At 33.1% G+C, this 17370-nt stretch overlaps 1 protein-coding gene across 5 annotated transcripts in view; it reads right to left on the reverse strand.

Moving 5' to 3' along the window:
- Positions 1-5990: 5990 nt before the first annotated feature.
- Positions 5991-17370, reverse strand: part of LOC143248876 (clotting factor B-like) — a 56614-nt gene continuing 45234 nt past the window's right edge. For 4 of the 5 annotated variants that reach the window (XM_076497750.1, XM_076497749.1, XM_076497752.1 and 1 more), the window contains 6 exons: positions 16016-16306; positions 14548-14726; positions 13073-13188; positions 8281-8537; positions 7586-7749; positions 5991-6956 (listed from right to left, as the gene is read on the reverse strand). In XM_076497750.1, the coding sequence (XP_076353865.1) occupies positions 6792-6956; positions 7586-7749; positions 8281-8537; positions 13073-13188; positions 14548-14726; positions 16016-16306 (1172 nt within the window). In that variant the 3' untranslated portion in view covers positions 5991-6791. Of the gene's footprint in view, positions 6957-7546; positions 7750-8280; positions 8538-13072; positions 13189-14547; positions 14727-16015; positions 16307-17370 lie in introns of all 5 variants that reach the window. The other variant, XM_076497753.1, reaches the window with a different exon arrangement.

Below are 17370 nucleotides of genomic sequence, written 5' to 3' on the forward strand. Positions count from 1 at the left end.
ACGATAATGCATCTATTCTTTTCACTGTACATTAACGTTATGCTATGGCCTGTTTGCTCACATTCCTAATGGCAGTAATGGAACTTAAGTATCCCTGGAACATGAGTCCAGTATTAACAGTGCAATCGAATTTTAAAATCAAAAAGAACAAAATTATTCACTTTCCTCTTATATGTGCTGTTAACACAAGCACAAAGTTAAATATAGTAAAAACGGAGATATTCAGATAATCATGAAGTGTGAATTACTTCCTGGAGATATTCAGATAATCATGAAGTGTGAATTACTTCCTGGAGATATTCAGATAATCATGAAGTGTGAATTACTTCCTGGAGATATTTAGATAATCATGAAGTGTGAATTACTTCCTGGAGATATTCAGATAATCATGAAGTGTGAATTACTTCCTGGAGATATTCAGATAACCATGAAGTGTGAATTACTTCCTTCATTTTTGTTAAAATCGTCGTTATTGACAAACGTTGGTGCTTTAAATATTTGTTGTTACCAAAAATGAGAAGATAAATAATCAAATAGTTAAAAATACGGCTTTATATTGAGAATTCGAATGAAAATTAGTAAATACTTTGTATTGGAGTATTTTAAAAGATCTTAAACAAACGTGGAAATCCAAAAGGAACGACAAAAAACATCTGTTGCTGTATTATTCACAAGTGGTAACTATTTAAATCCCCTCTACCAACAGTGGTGCAGTGGACTAACAACCTACTCACTTAAATACTTGTTGAAGAATCCGCAAGCGATTGCGGCCCTATGTTCCTAGATGGAATCTAATGGTGATAACTAACTAACTAACTACCAACAGCGGCTGAGCGTTATGTCTGTAGGTTTGCAACACAAAAAATCAGGACACAGCATAAATAATTCATCGTGTAGTTTTGTTTTTAATAACAAACGAGCAAACAAAAACATATCTGACTTAAAAACAAAAATGTTTGAACAGTTACATAACAGTTAAAAATATGTTATTTTCTGTTTAATAATAAATAATATATATATGTGTGTGTGTGTGTGTAGACAGGCTGGGCTAAAATTATATTTCATATTTTAAAGTTTAATAATTAATTATTTAAGGAACTATAACCATTCAATTTTCAACATCTTGTAGGCCAAGTCAAACAGTTTTTGGTGAAATGTCAGAAAATTTCTCCACATGCACCATTAGTGGTTCTCAGCATGTCTAACTGATATTCTATTTAAGTCCATTTTTGTCGCAACGCGTTCTTAGTTATTGTGGCGATGGCATCCGTTATCCTGGTATTTAGCTCTGTGATGATTGCTATAGGTGTGTGGTATACGATAACCTTAATATAACCCAGTACGTCTTTCCTCTACTACTTTAAGCAGTTACGTTGGACCATAGGCATTAACTCAGTCTTTGCTAGCAAAACGACACATTGAGCCTTTTTTTACACTATTGTTGTTTTACAGTGGTAACACTATTCAGTGGTGCGAAAAAAAAACAACATTACAAAAAAGTTCTTCGAGTTGGGCTACAAGATGTTAAAAACTGCATAGTAGTATTTCTTTAGTCACTCAATTATTAAATTTTAAAATAGGAAATATGATTTTGGGTCACGCTCTATATATTGAGCTATTCAAATGATCTTTATCCGTGAGGATTAAAAAACATGATAAATACCTTAAACAAGAGAGAAGAGATATTTTTAAACTAATATGAATCGATGACTTCTTTATTTACTTATAATAAATGAAATTGAATTAATTTCCAAAATTATCGGGGAACCAATACTGGAAGTCTGTTGAATTTTAATTGCATTCATCATAAAGTGTTTTCATCCATTTTGAATTGTAAATGTTTTATTGTTTGTTGTTACAGCACACGAACATGATGTTTGAAGAGTTTCCAATAGCAGTGTTTTTTTTTGGTTCCTGTATACTAATGTTACTAAGAATTATGTCACATCTTAATGGATGTTTACTTTTAATACATTACATACTGCCATATCCTCGAGTTGGATATCTTAACATGATGATATAGTTTCACATGCTAAATTCTGTTATTACAATTAGTTTATCCCAGAGATACCAGATTTGATCAAAAAGTTGGGACAAGTTTTATCAAAGACATAACAATATTCTTGTACCTCTAGTTCCGTGTGTCAAATAAATTGTGCAAAATGCGTTGATTGTACATTGGAAAAACCCATAAACAAGCTCCTAACTCGCATTAAAGAATATAATTTTTTTTTAAAATCCATTCTTTAAAAAACTATGTTCAAGCACAGTTATTGATGATTTGAACATTCTCAGTAGTTAAAATTATAAATAGTTGTAAAATAAAGTAAGATAAATAAAGTAATTAAATAATTGAAGTGTACTAAGTTCGTAAGTATGATGGTACGCAGTAGAGTCTCTTGCAATCTCTGTTAACACTCGTACTATCGAAATGTTGTATACATACAGGGGGTGGACGAAAAGAAGTGACATCCCTAAAAACGTTGTTAATTTGTTATTTTTTATTAAGTAACAGAAACATTTGTAAAACTATGTTTTTTAGACCACACTTGAGGAAAACTGTTCAAATATGATCTCAAATCCTAATTTTAACACTGGATTTCGTAAATACCTGAACTTTTCATGATTTTAGTTACATTTTCTCACAAAAGATGTTGGGCACCTGACGTAGTTTCTTAGATCTTATTCCAGTTAGCCTACAAAATGGTTAAATAAGTTTATCTGAAATACAAAACATAAGCACGAAACTCAAAATAACACAAACCAGTGTCATAAATTAATATTTAGTCGCCGTTTCCTTGGATTTCAGTACTGACGTGACATGCTTTCAGTGAGTTTGTGCAGAGAGTCCTGAGTGATTGACTGCCGTCCTTCTTTGACTATTTCATATAAAGTTCATCTTCCGTGTTTGGTTTGCGATCTTTCGTTAAACGGCTTAACTCATCCCATAAATTTCCAATCGCATTGATATCAGGTAACTGACTTGGCCACTCCTCATATGAGATCAATACTCTTATTTCTAAGATAGCTTTCAGCGACTCCACAACTGCAGAAACGTATTATTTTATACATGATACGTAGTTATTAAACATTTAAAGCTGTGAAAATAGTTCCTTGGTACCAATGTATATGAAACAGGGGCATTTTTGCGAATGTTTAAAACTTTTATCTTGTAATATCCTTTAATGATTCGTGTTTTGTGACATGATGCAGAAAGCTTTCTGTTTATCCTTTAATGATTCGTGTTTTATGACATAACACAGGAGGCTTTCTGTTTATCCTTTCCGCGCGAAGCCACACAAAGGCTCAAGGCTTTATCTTTACTTATATTGTATGAACCAATCGAAATGGCTTTCTGTCTACATCCGTGCTTTCTGCTTGATAAAACAATGATTCGTTGTTACCAGTTACTGTTTATGTTTTAATAACACATAGCATCGTAATCTACTTACAGCCGTGAAGGTTTTAAACAAGTTACCCTTTCTTCTATCTTTCACACAACAGTCTTGATTTGTACAATACAATACATTATTGATAACAATAGGTGTTATAGATAATTTTGTTAATATTAACATGCTACCTAAATACGTCAAGTTGGAAACTTCAGTTGTAACTACAGAAGAGCTATAAGTGCAAACTCAGGAAATGAATAGAAGTATTTACCGTACGCTTTGAAACTTATTTTAGTCGAACTTCACAAAAGCTAATCATGGTCTATATGCATTGGCCATCCAAAAATAAGAATGAATAGATTACAAGGATAATAAAGAATTAACATCAAATTTTCTAATACATTAATCGAATAACATATGGTGAAAGGATTCGACCCGCCAATCGCAAATTATGATAAAAGAGTAGCCCAAGAGTTGACGGTGGGTGATGACGATTAGCTACCTTCCCTCTGATCTTACACTGCAAAATTAGGGACGGCTAGCGCAGACAGCTCTTATGTGGCTTTGCACGAAATTCAAACTCTAAATCAAAGCAATTTTATCAACAGTCAACATTCCAAATAAAATTTTCGATAAGGTAAAATTTTCTAAGTTTTATATATGATACTTCATCAACAATGAAATAATAATCACGGGAAAATGTTTGGCTAAACTCCGCTTAAGTTCTTATATAAAATGACAGTTATAATACCTGATTTTGGCTATTAGAAGATTGTTTTACGAATTTTCATCTACAGTCGAGTATGTTTCTGGTGAAAGTTTGACTAAACCTTAACTGGTGCACTTTCTATATAAATAATGTCATCAACTGACACCGATTCTCGTAAAATTCTAAATAAACTTTCAGCTACAGATAGTTTGATTGTTTAGAATTAAGCACAAAGCTACACAGTGGGCTGTCTGCACTCTGCCCACCACTGGTATCGAAACCCGGTTTTTAGCGGTGTGAGTCCGCAGACACACCGCTGTGACACTGGGAGACAGCTGCAGATATATCGTTTTAGAAAATTTCGTCAACTACACCTGAAATTGGTAGTATTCTACCTTACGTTTAAACTGTACAAATCTGCAATAGAAAATTTCATCAACATTCCCCAACAGTGGCAAGTCTGAAATCATTTAACGCAAAAAACAGCAACAATATTTAACTTTCTACATTCGTTAAATAATAAGCACATAACAACAGTACATGTATGGCAACTATATAAAGGAATTAAAGGAAATATTAAATAAACAAAAATATGAGTAATATAAACGTTCACACCGAATACATATTTCTAGGTAAACTGTAATTGCAGGTATAACCGCGTGTAAAGTAGATTTCCTGTATTATTGCTAATTAATGTCCTCTCATAATTTTTATTTGGCTGTTTTGAATTTCGTGCAAAGCTACAAGACGGCTATCTGCGCTAGCCGTCCCTAATTTAATAGTGTAAGACTAAAGAGAAGGTAGCTATTCATTACTACCCACCGCCAGCTCTTGGGCTACTTTTCTTACCAATAAATAGTGGAATTGACTGTCACTTTATAATGCCCCCACGGCTGAAAGAACGAGCATGTTTGGTGCGACGGGGATTCGAACCTGCGACCCTCAGATTTCGAGTCGAACACTTTAACCCAGCTGGCTATGCCGGGCCTTCCTCTCATCTTTAAAAGATCTCAACGAATGGATTCCTTGTATTTTCTCTTCAGGAAACCGTAGCGTTTTCGTATTATTTGAATGTTAAAATGGTGATCGTATTTATTCAACCAGAATTTTTAAACTAAATATACTGCAACCACACTTCTATCAAATATAATTCAAATGTTAGTGTTTCAAATTAGTTAAAATATCTGTAAACTTCCAAAATTGATAAAAGTAAGAACCACATAAGAAAACGAGAGAAAAAGATAAATCAATGAAACAAAGATTTTTCTCTTTCGATAAAGTTTTTTTATCAACAAAACATAGAAAGAAAAGTATTTAAACTAAGCATTAAAATAATACGTCACTATAGTAATATCTGTTCAAGCACCCAAGTACACATTAATACGAGCTACCACTATGACAGCAGTGCAACACATCAAAGAGAAACGTAAATTATTACATCATGTTTCCTTCAGGAAACAACACACCAGTTGTGGTTCCAATCAGTACAGAGTTTTATTCCAAATAATTAATAGTTTTACCAACTGTTACTTTCGTGAATAATGATACAATATTAAAAGATATAAGTGTACCACCATTATTTAGATTTACCTTACTTATTTTTCTATAAATTCTATAGACTGTTTAATAGTAGAAGTGTTTTTTTTTTCATTTGCTCGCTAAAAAGTTAGCTACATTGTAAAAGAGAGTATTTTAAGACCGATTAGAATAAAATTAATGAGTGTTAAACAAATCATGTCTTTTCGGTATTTTAATATATTTTACAATATAGTTACTTGAATAGATTCCATTGTGAATTAGCTCTTTTAGTTTAGTTTTAGTTTTGTTAAGAGGGAAGTAAATGGTTTGTGCTAATAGAAGAAAAGTCAATTACACAGAAATATATATCATTTTTACTTGTTTCAAGTTTCTTTATTGGGTTGACTAAATTTAACCTGCGTATTAAAACACATTTGTCAATCACTTTTGGATAGAAATCTTTAGTCACGTATCTCTTATTTTAAACAAACACACGATTAAATCGACAAAGGATTTAGTTATTAAAAGAACTTAATGTGAATGAATAATAGATAAGTTACGTACTAGCTTCATAAACAAATGGAAGAAATTTCTGCAGTGTTCTGACGTAATAAACGTCTGGGTTACTTGTACTACAGCTGATTCAATGCTGTTTCGAAACGTCCAGTTCCTGAATAACTCAAAATGGTTAAGGTTATTAAAAGGAACTACTGAACTACACGTAGGAACTACTGAATTAGACGTTTAAATTTATATCTTTAATTACCTGTAAACATCTTATTTATACTTAAAAATAGTTTGAAAATTTGCTCAGACAGTGCCATTAGTTCACGTTTTATTCAGAAAAAAACCAACACTGGCTTAAGGTTTTATTACCGCTAGTTAAAGATAAAAACATAACTTTCGAGTGGTATAGAAAGTTCAGTGAACACGACTAGCTAAAAATTAAGTTGTGTTTTAATTAGTTCATTTAAATTAGGCTACATAGTTGTACAATGATCACTGTTAATGCATTTGTAAAACTAAATTGGACAAAGTAACTTGCTATTCAGAATTGTATCTCGCTTTCATGAAAAGGTATAAATTGAAGAACTGGAAACAATATTAAGAAAGTTACCAACGGTCGTTAAGACAGATAGGTAGATAGTACAAACTTATGCTAAAGACGTTCGTTACTGTCCTAAGTCAGTGTTTGCAGAAATCCATCGTAGATAGTGTGAAACCCTAGTATAAACGCCAGGGTAGCCTGCTTCTGCACAGTTCAACCCAAATGATACAATTCCCAACAGAGTCCAACGTCCGCTTATCTTTACCACCAGAGGTCCTCCAGAATCACCCTACAATATGTAAAATTAAATAATATTGAATTCGTTTAAAAATGAAAATTGAAATGTATAAAAACTACTTTGCTAATTGTTAAACTCATGTTACCACGAGAAGAAGAAATAATCGATTAAAATATTAAGCTGTTGAGATAGATGATAATGAAGAAAAATGTATTGTTGGCGTTACAATATACAAAAGTCTCTTATATTTTATTAACACAAAAGGACCGTTCCTTGTGTTAATAACGGGTATTATAGATTACCAGACCGTTTATCATGGTATTAATGACGTGGAATAATAAAATGCCACTAGAACTTTTATTTTGCAAATGACATCTATTTCAACTAAGTTTTATAAAATCAGTTTTTCTCCAATAACATCTCATTATAAACCAGTTTGTTTTAATTTTGTTACCTAAAAAACTTTTGAGTAATAATTTTATGAGTTATAATTATTACTTCATAATGCAGGTAAAAATATTAAAATTCTATGTAACATTAAACTACAATGTGAATACTAAAACGAAGACAACTAAAACAATTGGAACATTTTTAATCGTAAGAAACATATAAAATTCGCATTTAAAGGAAAAAATACTTACTTATCTAAAACCTTTATATCAGGGGAAGGGAAGTAATACCTGACACGCGTCCTTGCCTCCCTGAGATAATCCGGCGCAGATCTGCCCTCTAGTGATACCTTGTGGATATTTCGACGACGCCACTTTTGAGTAAGAACTATTGCAGTTCTTATTGGACACAACAGGGATGGAAACTTCTTGAAGTACCTTACTGCTCGGTCCTCCTGAAAACATTTTGAACATCCATATTTTCTAAACTAATAGATAGATTTAGAAAACAAATGGTTTTCATAGCTCAGAGTTAAGATACTGTTACTGTGCCTTTTATACTTTTGAGTTTCTGCAAATCTCTACGCTTACGATTAAACCAGTTGGGTAGAATATGCACTTGCAGATTTAAGAACGCTTCTGACCTATAATACCACCTCATTTTTATGAGTAAACGTACGTAGATGTTTTCTATGTACTTGTAAAACTACTAAATATGTAATATTCAGAAATCTTTCGTTTACCTATAAGCATAGCTTTGGATTGCTCTCCCTTCATATATTAAAAAGCATGATTAAAGTAAACAACATAATTGTTTATTTTTATCCCTGTCGTGTAAAATGATAGATCACGTATTTAGTTAAACTTACCCTGTGAACTAACTGTCATAATGCATCATTCGGAATAGCGAATTAATAATCTAAACGTAAATAAACGAAACGGTTTTAGGTGCAATAAACATTGAAAATTTTAAAGCCAACTATTACCGAAAGATGTATCTCCCCAACCAGTGATAGTAACTTTCCTTCCATTAAAATCTTCATCAACAAATGAAGGTTGGGGTAAACACACAGGCATGACTTTATTGTTCAGGCTGACTTCTCCTTTAACCTTCAAAATAGCAATATCGTGATAGTTCTTGTTAGACTGATAAAGTTCGTGGACGTTTACGTCATCCACACTGTATTTCGTTCCATCATTTAGAGTGTGAGCTCCCACACGAACTGTATACACAGATGGAGATCTAGAAATGAAGGAATGTGTTTAAGGGAATGTAATATAATTTTAATCAGAGTAATAATACCACATTTATGTATGCACAAAATTCTGACTACATTTGATATAATCATTTCATATAATCTTTGTTTTTAATTCCACTCTAAAATTTTTCTAGTTAACAGAAGTCACGTGTAAATAATCACTGTATTAGGCTTAAAAAATTTAGGTTTAAATAATTATTATATCAAGCTTAATAAAATTTAGGTTTACATAATCATTGTGTTAAACTAAAAGTTTAAATTGCAAAAGACTTCACTTTCAGCCTTATGTTTACAACGTTTAAAAGCTGTAAATATTTGAACACAACTCTCTAAACTTACGCACGAAAACGACTATTTTTTCTCTACCATTGTTCAAAATAATCATACAAATGTCGTAAGGACTTCTATAATGTTAAAATTTCTTTGTTTTAAGAATACATAAACCAACATTTGTATCTAGTTTCAACTTCAAGGTACAACGATAACATTTCTCATGTATAAACGTTCGATAATGTATCATCATTGAATAATACCAAAATTCACATCTTTCAGCCAAACTAAAAGTCTACCTGCTTTTAAGTTTACTTCTTAGCTGTTGTAATTCTCAATCATTTTAAACACTAGGAAAACTCATCATCAATTATTATATGTAAATACAACATGAGTTGAAGACCACTGCTAAATTAGGGACGGCTAGCGCAGATAGCCCTCGAGTAGCTTTGCGCGAAATTCAAAACAAACAATATGCTCACTTGGATTGGTGTTTCGCCCTTCTACGTCTCGATTATAATGTGGATGACATTATTGTTTTAAAAAAAAAAAAGACATGGGCATTGTAGAACCTTATGTAAATGTCTGAAATCTAATTCCCTGTATTGAACAGCTATCAAAGATTCATCTTGTTAGCTCTTCAAACTTATATCACAGTTGCGATCGAATTTATCTTCGTTGTTTCCAAACGTTAACGACGGTGAATTTTAGAATAATCCAAGATGTGCAACGGTGTGCGGGCATACATATTCCAAATCAAGTAGTTCTGTTTTGCTGTCGTTCTGGACAAACGAGATCAAAATATAGGTTTTTCGTTATAAATTACATTTTAAGAGCTACAAATGCTTCTTAGCCTTAATTGCTTTATAAGCCATTTGGAAACGAAACCGGATTTAAGTGAAATATGATAAAATTAAAAAGTTCTGAAACTCCTTTTAGAATAGTCAAAACGATATTAGAGATGTACAAGCTATACTGGTAATTAAAATTAGAATAACTTTCGTTATTTGTGTGTGACTTTTCTTATTTAAATTCATTTAAAAATTTCGGATTGTAACCCCTCTTGTACTTTTGTTGTTATTGTTGAATTTCCCACAAAGCTGCTCGAGGGCTATCTGTGCTAGCTGTTCCTAATTTAGCAGTGTAAGACTAGAGGGCAGGCAGATAGTCATCACCACCCACCGCCAACTCTTAGGCTACTTTTTTATCAACGAATGGTAGGATTGACCGTCACATTATAACGCCCCTACGACTGAAAGGGCGAGCATGTTTGGTGCGACCGGGATTCGGACCCTCGATCCTCAGATTATAAGTCGAACGCCTTAACACGCTTGACCATGCCAGACCTGTATCCCCTCTTAAAACGGTGCCTTTAGCTTCTACACCAATTCTGACGCTATTGCTTCTTCTGTGGAGCATAACGTAAAAAGCCACTTTCTCAAGACATTTATACAGAAAATAATTTTAGTTTGGATATAACTGAACTGGGCCCGGCATGGCCAAGCGCGCGACTCGTAATCTGAGGGTCGCGGGTTCGCATCCCTGTCGCGCCAAACATGCTCGCTCTTTCAGCCGTGGGGGCGTTATAAAGTTACGGTCAATCCCACTATTCGTTGGTAAAAAGAGTAGCCCAAGCGTTGGCGGTGGGTGGTGATGACTAGCTGCCTTCCCTCTAGTCTTACCCTACTAAATTAAGTACAGCTAGCACAGATAACACTCGAGCAGCTTTGTGCGAAATTCAAGAAACAAACAAACAAACCTCACTGAACTGAATGTTTTTGGCACCATGTAGAAGTGTGCGTTTTCACTAACCATCAATTTTAAACCAGTAAGTCCAGGTAACATATTAAAAATGTATTTTTCCATTTAAAACTAAATATTTAGTTGACAATCGAACTTTATAATATGTAATCCTGGTAACACTATAAAAGTGTCATAACTTTACAATATGTAATCCTGGTAACACTATAAAAGTGTCATAACTTTATAATATGTAATCCTGGTAACACTATAAAAGTGTCATCAACGTACTGTTTCTACATTTTATATTACTATGTATTACTGTTAATAGCTATCTGTCTACCATATTTGGAAACCAAACTGCATATCAAACCTGAAAACGGTAAACCAATTAAACTGTTGATATAATACTTTGTTATAGACGACGATAGCGTTAGTGGGTCAGTACAAAAGCTAACTGCGTTATATTAGATACAGTCATGCTGTATTTTAGTGCCTGTAATGTAGTTTCCAATGTAAAACGAATCGACCTGAGACTACCATGTGCAAAACACATCACTTACTGCATTGTACATGACCCGGCATGGCCGGGTGGGTTAAGGCGTTCGACTCGTAATCCGAGGGTCGCGAGTTCAAATCGCCGTCGCACCAAATATGCTCGCACTTTTAGCTGTTGGGGCGTTATAATGTAACGGTGGGTGGTGACGATTAGCTGCCTTCCCTCTAGTCTTACACTGCTAAATTAGGGACGGCTAGCGCAGATAGCCGTCGTGTAGCTTTGCGAGAAATTCAAAACAAACAAACAAAGAGTTTTTATGGACGCACTTCTGTTATTGCTATTATCTAGAACATTATCACTGTATATTCAAATTAGAAAAAAAAAGAACTGATATGTTAGGAGATATAAAGCTGCAATTCACCGTTCGATGAAACGTAACTGAAGAGTTTTTTGTTTTTGGAATTTCGCACAAAGCTACTCGAGGGCTATCTGTGCTATCCGTCCCTAATTTAGCAGTGTAAGACTAGAGGGAAGGCAGCTAGTCATCACCACCCACCGCCAACTCTTGGGCTACTCTTTTACCAACGAATAGTGGGATTGACCGTCACAATATACGCCTTCACGGTTGGGAGGGCGAGCATGTTTAGCGTGACGCGGGCACGAACCCGCGACCCTCGGATTACGAGTCGCACGCCTTACGCGCTTGACCATGCCAGGCCCTAACTGAGGAGAATATAGAACATGAGTTATTAAAATAAAGGAGTGTGATTTGAATTGGTAAAGTTACAGTGTGCAATAGTGTAATGTATGAATAGAATACATTTGGAAGAGATTTAAGTTTGTCTAAACATAAAACATAATCTGTTCTAATTCGTTCCTTTCTCAAAATTAAAACAAAAGACAAACAACTGAGCCAAATTATTACATAAAAGAAATAGGAGGAAAGCTAACGTTATAATTAAAATTAATACAATGAGTCATAAATAAATAAATATATATATATATATATAAGTAAGGTACAATAATGATATAATAAAACAGCATTTCAGAATAACCTAACTTCATTAGGTTAAGCCTATCCATTATAGTATTTTACGCAAATGTTAACACCGATGTGTATTCTGTAATCAATATTATGCGCAGATAGCAATTGTGTAGTTTTGTTCTGACATTTTTTACAAATAAGCACTTAAATGGATATGAGTTGCCGAATATATTAATCAATCCCACTATTCGTTGGTGAAAGAGTAGTCCAAGAGTTGGCGGTGAGTGGTAATGACGAGTTGCCTTCCTTCTAGTCTTACACTGCTAAATTAGGGATGGCTAGCGTAGATAGCCCTCGTGTAGCTTTGCGCAAAATTCGAAAACAAACAAACATTATATATGGCATCTACAGTACAAGAACAGTTCTGCCCCAGCGCCCTTCTAACAGGTGATGCAACGTGCGGCTTGTACTCAAATAGAGTAGCATAAATACCCTGTTTCAACTGTTCTGCTACTTAAAATATACGACTGTTTAATGAGTATGTCGTGGAAGCAGTTTCTGTATATATGTGGACTGTTAGCTTGAACACGTGGAAGGATTTCGCAAACGATCCCTGCGTTTGCATTCTCACCTATTACAGGACGACATATGTTGCTACAACTGGCGTACGATTTGTTTTATATCTCTTTCTTGGATCGTCCAAGCACTCCAGGACCCCAAGTTGATACACAGTCATTCCTTTTTAATTGTTGTTACTCACAAAGGATACGCCCATCTTGGAAATTACGAATTCCTAATTTGACCACACAATCTTCACAATATATTTAATGAAAACCAGAAGAAAACACCTGAGATTATACAAAATCATATTCTTTCTCTCAAACACACAGACGACAAACATAGAAGTGAAAACAAAATTCACCTGCCGAACCGACGACAAGGATACTTGTGTAGTGTAGATCTACATTTATTATTTCAAGACAATAAAACACCACTTGTAACTAGAAGGTTCACGTAATACTTACATAGGTTTATCTGATATCTTAAAACAATGAGCAGCACTTATGACGTAACTTGCTGATATCAGAGAACCACCACACAGAAATCGTTCATATAATTCAAACTTTTGCGAGATTCCAACCTATAATGTGATTGAAAAACAAAACAAATTAGACTACCATTATAAATTTACATAAAACAACAATTATTAAAAGTAATATAGTTTGCCTTTGCGTCTTATTGATATTTTTCAAGATGTTAAGATCCAACCAAACCTCTAAGATTCTCATAGTGAATTGGGTATTGCGCGAAACTGAAAAGTTTCCTAAATTTAAAAGTACGTTAGAATTTTCTTTTCAGTGGCTGTTTTTTCGAAACCGCTAACAATTTTATTGTAATTCTACGGATTTCCTGAAAACCCCCGAAATTAGGTTGATCTTTACATAGGTTTCTAGTTGGAAAAAAAGTCGAAATTTGAAGTTAAATTGGTTTCAGAGGGTTCTTAAATATTAATACTAATTTTCAATACCGAGTTAATACCAAGTTCAGTAAAGAACATAGCACCGTCCCGACTTTCTAATTCTTTTCTCTGTTTATATTTCCTGGATTCAAGAACCTTCATACATTGTCGGACATCATATGAAGACCTCAAATATTAACAACACATAAATAAGTCGACTTGAGAATCTCTTAGGGATTCTTGGCAGACGATGAGTGTAAAAGTTTGACTAAAATCAAAGAAATCTTGTTTACAAACGTACGTAATTGTTTCCAAATACAGATTTTAGAGTTTCCAATCCGCATATCCCAGAACAGGTTTGGCCTCATAAAAATAAAGTTTAAATTTATGGCTACTGTTGAGTCTCCACACCATTGATGAACTTTTTATTTCTTTTTTTAAGCTTCCTACAAGTAAACCAGTAGCTAGAAATTAAAAAAAAAACCGATGCCAATCATTACCACAGCCATGCTTTTCAGTTTACAGATAAAATAAAATAAAAGGATGTCTCTAAATGCTGATTGAATGTATGCATTTAAATATTTTTTTTATATCAGGTCCACCATTATTTTCCGTCGGAAAGACATACATATAGTATTGGTCCAAATTAACCGTCCTAATCTTTATGTATGCGATAAAGTATAATAATGTCTTGTTGTAATCACTAGTGTCACTACATGGAAATGCAATTGTTCAGGGTCTTGCTAGATAAATGGTTGCCTAGTGCACATTTGTATAACAGATTACATGATAGGTTACTTGATACTTGTTTTACATAACGATTAACTAAGTGATGCCACTGACGCTATATGATAACAATAACTAATTTTTAGAAAACTTTTATTACTTATTAAGTGTTTAATCAGTCAACATTTGTGTAATTGTGGATACTGAAAAATACTGTTTCACTTTAAGTTGAAATATCCAAGTTTCAAGGCAGCTACATATATTAAAACATCTATTAAGTTTACATGAAACTGTTCTCACGTATTAATAAATTACCATCCATTTCCATGAGTTAGGACTGGCTTCAAATCCACCAACTACAAATTTCACTTCACTGGAATCAGTTTGAATAGGTCTTGCTTGTTTCTCGTTGCTAGCGTGATCAGCTTTGGATGATTGAAGTCGTTCAGACATCAAAGACTCCCTTTTGTGATGCTTTGCTCGTATTCCACATCCTAAAGTAAAATCCAACTGTTTTATTAAAATTTCGTAACAAAGTATGGTTGTAGATATAATATGGTGAAACCGCAACAGAAGTAGTCTGCAGTCGGTTTACTTATTCTTAATGTTCACTAATAAAATATTGTTTTTTAGAAATATTTACTCTCTTTTCTTCATTTTAATGTTTCTGGACGCAAACTATTTTTCATTATTAAGCAATAAAAACACTTAAAAGAAAAATTGATTTGTTCAAAAAATTCAGTTTCAAATGTATATATACGGACAAGAATTATATGATTTCCTAAATTATAAATATTGCTATCAGTTATGCAACGCTTTTATAAAAATAGAGACGGCCAGTGAGTTAAATATGTTTTGTTTAAACTATGAGTGATTATGTTGGTTGCATTTATCAAGGAAAATACAAAACTGTCCTTGTTAAAACGATGTGTGATTTAATACAAAAAAACTCGTACACGAAGATTACATTTCTCCAAGCACACATTAAAAATTGAAATATAACTGTTTTTTTTATTTTCTCCTTTACCAAATTATACATGATTTGGTTGTATTAAATTATTCATGCAGGGTATAGAATAGACATGAGCTTAAAATAAAAAATAAATCAATTACACAGTTTTGTACAGAAGAAAAACGCTAAAAATCTGAACATTTTTTTGAAATAAAAGTTCGAGTAAATTATTCTGTAATAATTAAAGTACAAAGTAAAGTACGACTGCTGGTTACAAGAATTTTTTCTCTGTTTTACGTTTTTTCTGCACTACAGTTGTCGTTCCTTTGTTTTAAAATCTATAAATCCTGTTGTTTTCTTATGATACAACACGAAAACACCCAGGTGCACACCCTCGGGATCCAGTTATAATGTGTGCAAAATTTCAGGTTTCTAGGGTATTTCTTCTTGGACTTATGGCGGCCACATACACATAGAGATACTCCTTTTATTATTATAGATAAATTATCTAATTAAAAGATGTAACATACATATCATAGTTCTTGAATTAGGATACAGTTTGTTTACAAGATAAAGTGAAATACGATTGCTGAATATAAATATGTGTTTTCTGTTATATGTTTCCTTCTGTATTGTAGCTATTGTTTCTTTTTTCTGATCGTATAAATCCTTTCGTTTTCTCAATATCATATGGTGTTGATTCGGGTGAATACTTTCATAAATTCAACAACATAACAATTGTATTTGTAAATCAAAATATGAAGCTATAATACGAATATCTTAAAACATTAGATACATCATAAGTTAATAATTTCCGAGTAAAATTCTCACCTGGAAAAAAAAGATTTGGGATTTTTCTTGACACGCTAGGATCTGGAGTACTATCAGGCGGTACTATCATAGGGCAGCAAATTACTGGGTTCGCGCCATTCCACTCACAAACTGTGGGATGTTCTTTATTCACATCGTCTAGTGCTTCAAGACAATCAGAAATGTCTCTGCATTTTCCTTTCTCGTTCTTATGTGTTGTGCACAAATTATCATTAGATTCTCCATCATTTCCAGGAAACATTATATCACGCTTAAGATAAGTTGAGATGGGTCTATTGACAGCCAGTTTCCCTGGGATTAAGGGATATTTTTGTAGTTTTACTATACAGATAAAATAATGTTGATGCGTGTAACTTATAGCATGCGAAAATTATCTGTTGTCATCTGGTTGAAGACATACTAAATATGTGTTCACCTTATGCTTTAAATTACTAAAATCTTTAAAACTAACTTTACGAAAACTTATTGAACACTTTTTATTGATTTACAGTCACACAAACCTAGAGTGCTTATTAAAAATATTGACAATTACTCTAATTACAGTTAATGTCTCCTTCAAGTAACATCTGTATTTGTGCTGTTTCAGCTCACTTAACAATTCAGTAGGATATCTGGTTTGTTTGTTTTTGATATTTGCTTCAAACTAATCAAAGGCTATCTTCGCTAGTCGTTCCTGAGTTTGAAATGATAGGCTAAAGTGAAGGTTGTTAGTTATTCGTTCCCAACAACGACTTTTTGGATGCTCATGTTTGGCCATATGGTGAGATTTATTCGTCACCCACAGCTTTAAAGTGTAGAGCACTATTATTCTTTTTTCTTAGCAGTTAGAAGACGTTGAAGTTTATTTCAAAAACAAATTTAAATAGTTATTAACGTACAAACAACAACTTATGTAAGAATATATGATACAGAAATACTACATTAAACCTTTACAAACAAAAATATTTTGTGATATTTTCATACTGTTAAACAATGCAAACTAGTATTAGTTATGCGTAAAAAAAGTAAACTTCATGTTATCGTTTGAGCAGCTCAACTGTCACTTCTTGATTATTTAACATTATATTATCAACAGCTATTTTGATCATTAACTATGGTAAGGATAGTTTCTTGCTTACTCATAGATTAAATATGTTAGTTTTGTAATGTCCTCTTTTAAAAGAAGTTTATTTCATATTCTAGTATTACATGAGTACAAAAATTATAGTTCGGTTGAGTGTTTGAATTTTACGCAAAGCTACTCAAAAGTTCTGTCCCTAATTTAGGGATGGAAGACAAGAAGAAAGGCAGCTTGTCATCACCACCCACCTCCAAATCTTGGGCTACTCCTTTACCAACGAATAGTAGGATTGACC

The sequence above is a fragment of the Tachypleus tridentatus genome, chromosome 4 (genome assembly GCF_004210375.1).
Source record: "Tachypleus tridentatus isolate NWPU-2018 chromosome 4, ASM421037v1, whole genome shotgun sequence".
NCBI lineage: Eukaryota > Metazoa > Arthropoda > Merostomata > Xiphosura > Limulidae > Tachypleus > Tachypleus tridentatus.